General features: G+C 31.2%; 1 protein-coding gene across 1 annotated transcript; it reads right to left on the reverse strand.

Annotated features, from left to right (window-relative positions):
• Window positions 1-4,000: 4,000 nt before the first annotated feature.
• On the reverse strand, window positions 4,001-6,615 carry LOC114168672 (vesicle-associated protein 4-2-like). Its single transcript, XM_028053573.2, has 7 exons — window positions 6,133-6,615; window positions 5,504-5,574; window positions 5,203-5,284; window positions 4,989-5,107; window positions 4,801-4,878; window positions 4,415-4,534; window positions 4,001-4,321 (listed from the first exon to the last, which is right to left on the reverse strand). Exons 1-7 carry the CDS (start codon window positions 6,392-6,394, stop codon window positions 4,262-4,264), a joined length of 792 nt encoding a protein of 263 aa, XP_027909374.1. The 5' UTR covers window positions 6,395-6,615; the 3' UTR covers window positions 4,001-4,261.
• Between the last annotated feature and the right edge of the window lie 6,859 nt (window positions 6,616-13,474).

The following is a 13,474-nucleotide window of genomic DNA, read 5'->3' on the forward strand; positions in this document are numbered from 1 at the left end:
TCTCGTCTGATAATTTTTTATTTTATTTTGTTTATTTTCTATGCTTAAATGTTAACATGTAAAATTTTCTTATGATTTAACCACATCATTTTAGTTTTCCACAGTCAATCAATAAAGAAAGTAGATATAATTGCTAAAATAGTTATACTATGTGTATAATAATTTATGATTAAATAATAATTAAATGTATTATTGTTGTTGCTGCATGTGTATAACAATTTATGATTAAATAATAACTAAATACAGTTTTATATTTCCACTACTTTTATTTAAGACAAATCCTCACTTTTTGAAAACAAACATCTCTTGATGTTCCCATACCTGTCTAAACGATTCATACTTGTAATTTGTAGTAATCATATCCAAACTCAGATCTAGTATTTTTATTTCAATTAAATAAATTATCAGAAAAACTTTAAATAATAATTAAATTTAATAATAAAAAATAATTAATTATTATAGTAATCAATTTAAATATTAATTTATAAACTAAAAATTATTAGTGATTAAATTAGTTTCAAAAAATTATAATTAGTCTATAAATTAGTAATTAAATTAGTTTCTATTATGAATTGATCTCTAAATTGATCACTAATATGAGTTACTTAGATTTTGTTTACCCCAAAAGAATTTGTTTCTAGATTAATCTCTAAATAATTAATTAAAACTAATTTAGTGACCAATTTATTTAGTAACCAAAACCTAGGTAGGTAATATTAGTGACCAATTTAGAGACCAATTCATAATAAAAATTATTTTAGTTACCAATTTAGAAATAAATTATAATTTCTTGAAACTAGTTTATTTACCGATAAATTAATATCTAAATTGGTCATTATAATAACTTTTGATCACTAAAGTTGTTGTCAGTAAAAGTTATTCATAAAAACGTTAACCAACAAATTAACACACATATCAAAAGGATATTATTGATTGATAGTTACAACTATCAAATTAGTGACCATATATATATTCATCGTTAAAATAAGTGTTTCAATCTTTAAGTAAAATTCGTTAATAATAATTTTGATAAACAAATTAGTATTTGTCGATAATTTTTATTGGTAATAACCATATTTCTTGTAGTGACTATGAGCGAGTTTACACAATGGAAATGTCTATAGTAGATTAAAGTAACTCTTTCTTCTTCAAAAATAGTCAAATTATTTTTTTCTTTTTCTATTCATATCTATTTGATTCTTCCATGATCTCTATGAAAACATCAAAGACCAAATATGTTTTCACTCTCACAAAGTTGTTTAATCAACTTTTTTATGGACTTTATATTTCTACATCTCTTTTGTATGTAAACACAATATTTTCTTTTTGAATAATAGTTTCTCTTTTATTCTCTCTCCCTAGAAAAAGGATACATGCAATAACCTTAATAGACGTAGATTTCAAAACCATTGATCGATAAGAGAATTATCCTATGGTCATCTCAATAGAAATAAAAAATGTTGTCATGATGAAAACACTAGTTGACCATGGTAGCTCGATTGATATTTTGTATGGAGGACCGCCAAGAAACTCAAGATTTCGGAGAACGAGATACAATACTTTTGCGATCAAATTTTTAGTTTCACAGTGGAACAAGTTGATACCCACTGGTATATAGATCCTTACACAAAGTTTGGAGAAGGGAGAAGCACACATATTATTCATATACAATATGTTATCGTAGATATGAATACCTCATATAGCATATTGTTAGGATGACCATCCGTAAATGCACTAGGAGTAATAATGTCTAATGACCCTCTCGCCATAAAGTTCCCCTCAGCGTTAGGTGATATAACCATGCATGTTAATCAAAAGACTACAAGAGAATGTTGCGTCAAAAGCCTGTGCCTTCACCCAACATTGCCCCTGCCCAAAACACATAAACATAGAAAGAGCATGAACAATGGAAATGACAGATCTTGACCCAAGAATTGATGATAATACATGAGTGGAGCCAATTGGCGATACTCGACCTTTCCAACTAGGACTCCAAGGACAAAACACAAAAAAAAAATAATGGGATATTCCTCAAGGAAGAAGACGAGAAGGCAATAACAAAGGTTCTTCCGGAGAACTCGCACTTGTTCGCATGGACAACAACTGACACCCCGAGGATATATCCCAATATAGCATGTCACTGATTGTTTATATATAAGGAAGTTAAATTGACATCACTGAAAAAGAGAAAGCTCGAGGAAGAGAGAAGAGAAGCAACCAAGGATAAAGTGGAAAAACTGCTTGAAGCATGCTTCATATGTGAAGCAAAGTACACCACCTGGTTATCTAATGTGGTTCTGGTGAAAAAGATGAGCGAAAAATGGTTCATGTGTACAAATTACACAAAATTAACAAAGTGTGTTCGAAAGACACTTATCCATTGTCAAGCATTGATTGACTTGTAGACGACAAAACTAGTCAATAGATGTCCAGTTTTTTAGATGTCTACTTCAGATAAATTCAGATAAAGATGCACCAACATGATAAGCAGAAAACCATATTTATCACAGAAGATGCCAATTATTACACAAAGATTATGCCTTTCAGCTTAAAAAATGTTGGTGCAACATATCAAAGACTAATGGATCAAATCTTCCATAAGCTACCAGGAAAGAATATCGAGATATATATGGATGACATGGTGGTTAAGTTGGACTCAACACAACATGTTAGAGACTTAAAGGAGGTGCTCTCGAACTTGACACTATATAACATAAGGTTAAACCCGAAAAAATGTGTCTTTGAAGTGGATAAGGGAAACTTTCTCAGTGTCATGCTTACACATAAGGGGATTGAGGTCTCAGACAAATTCCGAGCACTAATAAAAATGAAATGTTTGAAGAACTTGAAAGGGGTACAACAATTTGTAGGAAGGCTAACGTATCTGTCGAGGTTCATGCCAAAATTAGATCCATGCCAAAGTTGACTAAAAAGACTAAATCAATCATTCGATTCATGAAGAAAACTGCTAACTTTGAATGGAATGCCATTTGTGAAAAAGCATTCTCAAATCTGAAACATTTCCTCGCTTCATCTTTGATCCCATAGAAGCATGAAAGTGTTCGACTCCTAATCATACACCTAACCATATCAGAAGACGTAATCAGTGTTGCACTAGTTTAGAAACAACATAAGAAACATATACCCGTGTACTTCATCCATCAAATCCTTCAAGATGCATAAACGAGATATTAAATGATTGAAAAATGTGGCTTTAGCACTTATGGTCAAGATTGGGAGGTTGAGGCTTTATTTCTAGAGCCATGAAATTGTAATAAAAACTGATTACCAAGTACACAAAATTCCCAAAAGACCAGAACTGATGGACAAATGATAGGGTGATTGACTCTATTTATTGTGTCTAACAAATTGCTAAGTTGAGCATCAATATGTCTTTATAGACACCTACCTTAACATACGATAGAAGAGGAAGAGATCATCTAAAACCTTACAAGGACATCTCGGTCCTTGAAAAAACAATGTAGGTATTAAGCATAATATATATATATATATATATATATATATATATATATATATAATTTAATTTTAAATATATAGTAACACCAATTTATTAACTTTTTACAAATGGTTTTGCAAGTTTACTTTAAAAAGTAAATTTAATTTATTCTATAATGGATGAAAAAGTAAAAAGTCTGCCAGCTAAATAGCCCATTAATTCCCTAGTTTAATCCAATGCCCAAAATATGACCATTATCTCACAACTTTAGAGTTATAAATTTAAAATGATTTATTTTTCAAAATTGGTTTTAATTTATACATGAAAATTAGTTTAAATTTATACAAAGAATTGTTTCATTTTCCAGGAATATTCACCAAAACATTTATCCAACAAATAAAAGAAAAATAGTTTATTACTCCCCCCGCACCCACATTTGTATGTCTCTGCATCATGTTTGGTTAGAACATCAACATACAATCTAAAGTATAAAGCTATCATCCACATCAATAGTTGCGTGAAACTATGAAACTGAAACATCAATGATGCTAAGACCCATTTTATTTGTAGATATCTATCTACAAATTATAAGAGCTGATGCAGCAATACAAAATCACTGGTTCAAACGCATCTTACACCACAAACATGCTACCTAAATAGAACAAAGAAATGGTTTCACAGTATCTACTTAGTGTAACTCAACCACGTTAGACACATAAGTGACTAAGGAATTCAACTTTCGATATTACAAATTGGAGAACATTAAGGAAAACCAAAAAAAGAAAAACAAAGAAAAGAGATATTTTACACTGAATCTACCACTTCAACCTGCTGCTTGGCCAGGTATCTTTCTCTTCTTTCTTTCTGCACAAAAACCAATGACAATGAATGAGATCATGAAATTCCAAAACAAACTTAACCAAAATGAGAGAAAAAAAAATGATTAACATGTCTGACCCATTCATCTATAACAAGTCCTTCTCCAGCTACTCTAGGACCTGTCTCCTCTTGGGGCTTCTTTCTTGCTTCCAATGCAGCCTCTGCCTCAGCTAATTGCCGTTTAAGCTTATCCAAAGCCTTTGAGAAACCATGTTTCAAATTGGAGCAAGTAATTAGTACTAAAAGAGTAAAAACTTCATTTCACAAACAGTATGAATATGTGATGTAACTGATTCTTACTGCATAATGTATTTTTTTCCCTAGGTAAAACTAGGTAAAACTATATCAGTTCTCACAGTTGACATTTTACACCAATAACTAGTAACATGAAAATTTGTTTTTCCCTTTCTAATTTTTGGGGTCACCAAACTTAAATGATTATTTTTTCTAATTATTAGTCTTACAGGGCTAGGGCGTTCAGGGTCCAGAAAAATGACACGCAAAATTTGCTCCACTGCAACATGATCCCTTTGCTCATCAAACTGCATGAAGGATTACATGATAAAACTGTGATATAAGTACTTACAAGCATTGTGGATGATGCATGGAGAGTGATGCTAGACATCATGCAAGAGGGGCAATAATACATTACCAGTTCTGGTACATAGTCCATTTCGCCTTTCACTTTTAAGCTCATGATTTTGAACTTAACCCTGCTTTTCTGATCAATTGGTTTCTCATTGTTCTCTGGTGGCTCCACAAACTTAAACACTGCCAAACACATGATAAAATTGTAAGGTAATTCCTCAACTTGCAAGCATTCACCTATTTTTTTCGTTTAAAACTAGTTTAGAAGGATAAATTACCAGTTGCAATTATACTTTCACCAGGTGCAAGTATACCACCCGGAGGGCGCATATAGCAACTCTTAGGTGCAGTTGTTTGAAACTAAGACAAAAAGAAGACAACACTATTAGAAGTAACCTTAACAAAGGATAAATAGAGCAAGCAAAAGTAGGCAACATTCCAAATTTCCAACAGGACCAACCTAAGCACAATTTGTGTCCAATTTTATCCTATGTGTAACAAGAAAATACTATTTGTCAAATACCACTTTCTGAATCCAACAGCACAAAAATAAAACCACAATAGCAATATGCAGCGCACCTTGAAAGCTACATGAGACTTGCAAGTGTTTTTAATTGCGATGGCGCTCCTAACTTGCTTACCAGGTTCATCTTCAAAACAAAGTCACACATCATATCAGACAGGAGACAAAACTAAGTAACATGCAGTGTGTAATATGGTATTTCAATAGACTCCACACCACATCCCTGTTCCTACACTCACTACAAGATAATATTGAACTATTAACCTTGTCCTTATACTTTTATCCTCGTTTTAGTCTCTATAGGATAAAACTATTCGTTTTAGTCTTCTTATCACTTCAGAAAGTTTTTGCAAGGGTTTTACATTGACAGAAATTCTACTCTGGTCTTAACACTGGATATGAAAACTCAGCTTTTATGAAGTGTAGAGACTAAGACAGAATTATTGGAAAAGGACTAAAACTTAAATCGAAGATAATTATAAGGACTAAAACTTAAAATGAAGACAATTATAAGTACCAAATGAATAATTTAACCAAAACTAAACTCAATGGGCACATTAGTCATGAACAATCCACTCACAAGAAATCAGATGGGAACTAGATACAACAACCACAACCACACATTGAATTAGTTAGTGTAAGAAAAAACAAAGTTAAAAGATTAATAATGAGAAAAGAAGCATACAAGGAAAGTAGAGCTTGTTGGGAGGATCAAGACGGAGTCTTCTCCTTGTGGGGAGCAAAGACTTAGCCACAGAAGAAACATTGGTGGAAGGTTGATGAGTGGATCTATCAAGAGATTGAAGAATCTGGCTCTGATGATGAACACTGTTATGCATAGAGGAAGTTGAAGAAGATGAAGAAGGATGAGTTGTTTGCCAAAATGGCATACTACAAAAGCTCCAAACTTTCCCATCAGAACCCGTTTTGACACTCTCCACCGCCATTATTGGCCGGGAAATGAGACTTCCGGCAAGTGGGCCGGTGAATTGGAGGCAAAGTTTGAAGCTTTAGTTTTGTTTGTTTTGTGGGTGAAGATGGATTTTGGCACTAGTATATGTATCAGATCAGATACCCTTGTTGGGTTGTCTTTGCTTATGAAAGCTCTATAACGTAGTTTGCCTCAGGAAAACGAGGATAGAACGTGACCTTTCGTTGTTTGTGACTTATAACTTTTTCATGTTTTGTCCAAAATGGTGGTTTTTAGTACCTTTATGATTGAGGTAATTTGGCAGCACAGGGAAATTGGGAAATTTTTTTATAATTATAAAAGTCCTTGGAATTTAATTAGAATGAGATGCTAATATAATCAATCAGGTCGAGTTTAACAGAAAAGGTAGTTTCCATAAATAACGAATTAATATTGAGATGTTTTTTAAAGTTAAAATTATGACAAAATGATAAAAGAAAACGTATTTATTTATCTTTGAACTTAATTTCTAAGTAATAAAAGACTATTTATCGTATTAGAACAAATAATACTATGATAATTCGATTGTGGGAACAAATAATTATATTAAAATGCAAGAGTGTTTACTAGATATAATAATCGGTGTGGAAAGGCAATTAAAGCATGAGAATATGGAATTTACTAAATGCCATCTAATCTCCTATATCTGAATATCCGAATTTTGGGTATATAGCATAGCATCTCACTTTCCATGATTTAGCTAAACTCTTTACAAAAGAAAAATGATAATGTTTTCATATTTCTAATTTCATTTTCATTCTTAAACACTTCTTGAAGAACTCGGATTTGAGTGATGTGAGTTTTGTGAATTTGATATATGCCTTTGAGATCCAACGTCTTTACAGTTGGTTTGATTCTACTCTCGATGCAATCATTTGCATTTCTTTTTTAGATTTCACACAAGATTTGCCATTCCACCTTTTCATTTCCCAACTAGTTAATTACTCATGTTACTAAAATTCATTAATTAATGTCAATTTGAGAAAATAAATAGATATAATATAACTTTCTTATATAGGTTGGTTCATTGATTACATAAAGTGGTACCTTAAATTGTGATTATGAAACTGAGGGAGAAAATATTTTGAGAAGAAAGAATTATTTATTGCTTGAGAATCTGTGTTTTGTTTATTTTATTCTGCATTACTGAAATTGATCTGTAACTGTCCACAAAATGATTCTACTATTGCACCAGCAAAGTAGCATCCATTTTTTTTCTTTTTTTTTTGTTTTCCATTAACAGAACAGTGACATGGAAAAAGGTTGTTTGTTTTATGGTTTGGAGGCTTTTAGCGGAAAGCAATATAGATAAGAACAAAACGAAAATCAGTGTCGATAATGGACTTGGCTTGAAATGTAAACCACAAAAGGTGAAGAAATACGGGGAAAATGGAAAAAGTATTGGATATATGCTTTTACCAAATTCACATCTCATTCTTCTTCTTTTTCTTATCCTCGATTTGATCGAATCACACACTGTGTTTGAAAAGAATAGATGGATTGAAGAAGAAGAAGAAGAAGGGATTAAAAACAATTTGAAAATGGCATGATAAGCTATGATGTTAGAGCATTACAAGTTGGTGGTGTCATTAAGAATGACAACACGAAAAAACAAACTGGTCCTCCCATGTGGCCCTCTTGCACAACGGCATCTTTATTTATCTTTTTTTTTCTTCTTCTTCTGCATATAAAATTCATTATCCACTGCTAATTATTTCATCCTCTACCAATTATCTGCCATGGAATAATCCAACAGTTCTTGCTATCAAAAGTTACTATGTTCGGAAGATTTTTAGCCAAAAAGTTATATTCAAGTATTTTATTTTAACTTTGTGCCATTTAATGACTCCTTCAATTATGAGACTTCATAAACAAGACACATATGTAATTAGAATTAACATACGAAAAGAACAAAAGTTAAAACATCTTAAAAATATGGTCTGATAACCATTAATGTGATGACATATTCTTGTTAGGATACACTTAAGATCATTCTGATATGATTTTAAAAAGTTAGACTTGAAATTTAACTAAATCTTAACAAATCAGTTTGTAAGAAGAGATTAAGAACAGAATGGATCATTCATATCTTTAAATTTACTTTATTATCAATTGATTCCAATAAAAATGTGTTTTTTTTTTTTCAATTTCTATTTCTTGACTTACTATTGAAGAGTTACAGTGTGACATGATGAAGCAGGTCCTTGAAAGCTTGGACCTACCATCTGGTGGTTAGTATTAGACAATGAAGAGAGTGAGGAGGGAATCTTTTTTGCAAGGGCCACATCTGATACTGGGCTTGGCTAATAGCCAATCTGCCATGCCATCACTCTGTTTCATCATTACAAAGGAAATTTTGTTTTTTTGTTAAAAAAAATAGGTAAGAGGAAGCCCCTGTCCTTACAAGGTTAGGAAAAACAAACTTTAAGGGCAATTTAAGAATAAAAACCTACTCATAATTATTATGGGCCAAAAGTAATGGGAATATATATTATAATTGTGAAAATTTAATATTGTTACGTTTGTTTGTGTAATAATTTTTGTTTATAATTATATCAGTAATTAATGAATCATATGTGATGATGTATTTATACTTTTGAGTTGATCATTAGGAAGGTGAGATCTCTTAATATTATAAGAGAAATATATGTGGCAATTAATTGTGTATTTATATATAAATTCGTATATATTGGATTCAATGAATAAGACAATTGTATTTTAAGTGTGGATTTATTAGAGATAGATTATTATATAAATGGGACCAAGTCTAATTTACATATTATTTTCAATCAAAAATTTTAAACTAATTAATTTATAGATTTTTTTTATAAGATGTTTAACTTTATCATTTTTATCTAATATGAAATTTAAATTTATTTAAATTAGTTTTTACGAAATCTTCTCGTTTAGAAATATCTTTCATATAAGGATAAAAATATATTTTGTAATTATTTAAATTTAGAAATTTCAAATATTTAATATTCTATCACATTTAAGGTACATGAATACAATAAAATAACAAGCTCTTCCATATAATATATCTCTTATATTTCTAAAATTTCTAAAATTTCAACAATGGTATCAAGGTTTTTCTAAGACTTGTACAAATAGAAGAGAATTTCTCATAAGTTGTTATTCTACTTTTCGATGGTGAAAGTTACGACATATAAGCGGTAAGAATGAAAATTTATATAGAAGGGTTAAATTATTGGGAAGTCGTGGAAGAGGATGACATTGTTGATCCATTGTGTGAAAATCTGATCATGATCCAAATAAACATGAAAAAAAGAAAAAAAGACAAAGAAGAACAAAGTTATGTTTGTTTCAAATGTTTCACAAATTATCCCCACCAAGATCATGGCCCTAAATTCACTAAAAGAAATTAAGGATTATTTGAAAGGAGAATACGAAAAAATGAGAAGACTTGAGATGTAACGTCCTGCTCAAATATTACTAATTAAAATAAAATAAAAATATTCTATTTTGTAAAAAGTAGGCAGTAATTAAAGCTTCTCCCCAAAGGTTATCAGGTGCACTAGGAACTAATAAGCATGACTTTCATTATTTCATTAAGAGTTATATTCTTTCTTTTAACTACTCCATCGAACTCAGATGAATATGGTAAGGTTTGTAAGACCCGAAAAATTAAATAAATAAATATTTATTTATTTAATACAAATGCAATTAATGGGATCTTTATAATATTTAATGCGGGGAGTTATAATAAGGAATAGTACTAGCTTAAGTGGTTGAGAGTACTTGGTTGTTTTGAGAGGACTTAGGTTTGAGTCTTGTGTATGTCATTAATGTGTTAATTTAATTGTTTTATTATTTTTATGATATGTTTGACCATGGAGTGTGATAATAAAATCATAGATGTGTATGAATTATAATGAAACATGAATTGGTTGGTTGGTTGGTTGTGCATTGGTTTGGTAATTGTGTGGTTGTCTTCAAACCTTGATTGACGTTTGGAATCTTAGAAAGGTTGTTAGAGCACAGGTTAGGGGATACAATCTAACTAACCCAATTTTTGGGTTTTGGCATGAACCGCCTGGCGGCAATGAATATTCGTCAGGCGGCGCTAGCAGATTTGACTTGTTTTTTGTGTTTTATGAGTTTTGGGACTTTTTTATCAAGGGAAAAGGGCTTCTTAACAGTTAGTCGAATGAGGGAGGGGATTAATTGTTGAAATATGATGTGGTTGGAGGTAATTGAACCTGTATTGGTATGTATGAATATTAGGGTTCGAAAAATTAGGGATTTTTGGTTTTAGAGATCATTGTGTAGAAAAAGGCAATAAAATTATGTGTGTTTGCAGCCTAATGGAATATATGTGAACTTAAGCACATGATTGGAGGAGATTGAGTGGAAATTGATGAAATGAGGGATAATTGAGATTTTAGGGTTCACAGGTGCAGGGAAATTCTGGGTAGAATATCACTTAGATGTGTATGGTGAAATTATATGGCAAGGTGGTGAGGTTTGATGTTAGAATTACAAAAGGGTGGTTGGATAAGGTGACTAAGGTTCTAGAAGGAATAAGACTTGGAAATTAGACCGAGATATGTGTTGTTGGTCGTTGGAATTTGAGTTGTTATGGGTAATCATAGCTTGTGATAGAGTTTAAATGTGGGTATAGTGCTAATTGGAAATGGTATGAGTAAACTATTCATAATTTGGCATAGGTTTTGTGGAGATGCAATATGGGTCATGGTAATTTGTAAGATTACTTAATTGGTGATCTAAGGTGATGCTGCAATGATTTGGAGAGTGTGAGACTTGGTGCTGCAGGGTTTTAAACTAGTAAAACTCATTTACTATCAGACGAGAGTTACAAACTATGGAGGTTCTGGAGCGTGTAGTGTCTAGCGGTGAGGTTGATTCCGCTAGGCGAGAGTTGTGTGGGCAATGGCCACTAGAACAAGTGACGCTTGGTAGTGAGGATGATCCCGCCAAGCAATACCTGCAAAGCCAGAAACCTTTGGTCGTGTTGTGCCTGGCGGCGTATGGGTTCCACTAGGCGGTTTGTAACTAAATTTCGCCTAGCGGCGCTTAGGCAATGTTAGGCGATTGCTTAGGGGATAGGGGTTGTTCCGTTGGAATTGTGCGTGGTCTACATCACTTTGAATGAAACCTTAAGTATGGAACTTGTTGAGGACATTCCTGGAATTGTGGCTCAGAATGGAGGGTAAACACGTGGTAATCCCGAGTTATGGCCTAGTAATATGAAAAATCTGGTTTGAGCATGCGAGTTGTACCTCGTATGGTTTGGCTCCATTTGATTGACAATCACGGGTGGTGGCCAATGATGTTATGAATCTTAGAGAAGAACTAGCATGGGAAACTTTTATGGATCATTGTTACTATTTTTGTAAACAGTTATTTTAACTTGATCTTGAATTTTGTAATAGTTGTTTTGAACTTATGTATTTGAATTATGACACTTTAAATAAAGTTTAAATTTTCCGCATTTTGGAAAAAAGATTTTATTAAATTGGTATTATTATTATTATTATTATTATTATTTTATTTAAATTAGTAATATCGACTAAGATGTTACAAGGTTATCTCATAGATAATACCTTTTTTAACACCATATTCATAAACAATACATACTTACCACCTCTATTTGATTTAATGCTCTTAATTTTTTATTCAATTAATTTTCTAGTTTCTCTTTATAAGTTAAAAGCACAGTTTCACTTTATAAATTAAAAGCACAACAAAAACTTTATTTCTATGATTATGTGCACTTTAGTATATTTAATATAATTATCTTAAAAAATAATTTTTATCATCTCATGATTTGATTTAAACATGATTTGTTTTAAATCAGTATGAATTAATCTAACAATTCAAGACGGTGTACTTAATAACAAACTTTCTTTATAATTTTAGATTCACATATATTATATTTACTACTTTACTTATCATACATATTAATTAATTTTAATCATTATAATTTTTATAATATATAAAGAATTACATATTAATTAATTTTAATCATTATAATTTTTATTATAATTTTTATAATATATGAAGAATTAACATATCCTAAGCATATGTCATACATTATGTGAATCAATAATATAAGTATAAGATTTATTAATAATTTCACAAATATTAAATATAAATTAATAATTTCATAAATATTGAATATAAAGGATTCACCACAAACACTCTATTAAGCAAACACTCTATTTTTTTATCAAAGCAATCTTATTGTCATAAGAATCTTATGATATTTAAATAAGACTTTAATCCCAATTTTTTTTTCTAATAATAAGACAAAGAGATTAGATTAGATTAATATTAATTGATAGCACATGGAACACTTCCCTCTAAGAGGTAACTCTAATAATAAGACTAGAGAGATTAGATTAATATTGATTGATAAGGTAACTCTAATAATAAGACTAGAGAGATTAGATTAATATTGATTGATAGCACATGGAACATATCACTCAAGAGGTCAGAGTCTTCTTTCCAAATGTGAGTTCTCCCTTTTCCAGAGAGTTGTCATGGAATCACCTTTCTGCCCGTATTTATAGGCGGAGGAAGAAGGTTATGATGGGCCAAAACCCATGGCTTGTGGGTTGTAACAGCCCAAAGTTCACAACTGTGCAACGGGAATAGGGGTTGCAAATATCTGCAACTACCGTATATTTTACAATATACTTTATCCAGTCTTTATTTTATAACAGAGACTTCAGTAGCCTTTAGCTAGATTTTAAGCAATGCAATATAAGAGATTCTCATAGTCTTGATCTAATTGACCTTCCTCTAATTTAGTACAGAATACTTGTTTAATAATGAGTTTGGAAGCTCATCGAGGATGGAAAAATCACGATTGATATAGCTTCTGAAAATCAGGTTCATATGTGAACAATCACATATCTAAACTGAAATCAAAATACACTCAAGTTAACTAAAAACAAGGAAATAGGTGCTACCACCATCTCTGTTATCTTTTTGTCTTTTCAAGTCACAAAAGTTTGAGCAAACAAAATTACTTGCAAGTTGCAACCTTCTTAGAAGATTAGACATACGGAAG

Source organism: Vigna unguiculata, chromosome 11, assembly GCF_037176805.1.
Source record: "Vigna unguiculata cultivar grain cowpea cultivar isolate G323 ecotype 2 chromosome 11, ASM3717680v1, whole genome shotgun sequence".
In the NCBI taxonomy this organism is placed as follows: domain Eukaryota; kingdom Viridiplantae; phylum Streptophyta; class Magnoliopsida; order Fabales; family Fabaceae; genus Vigna; species Vigna unguiculata.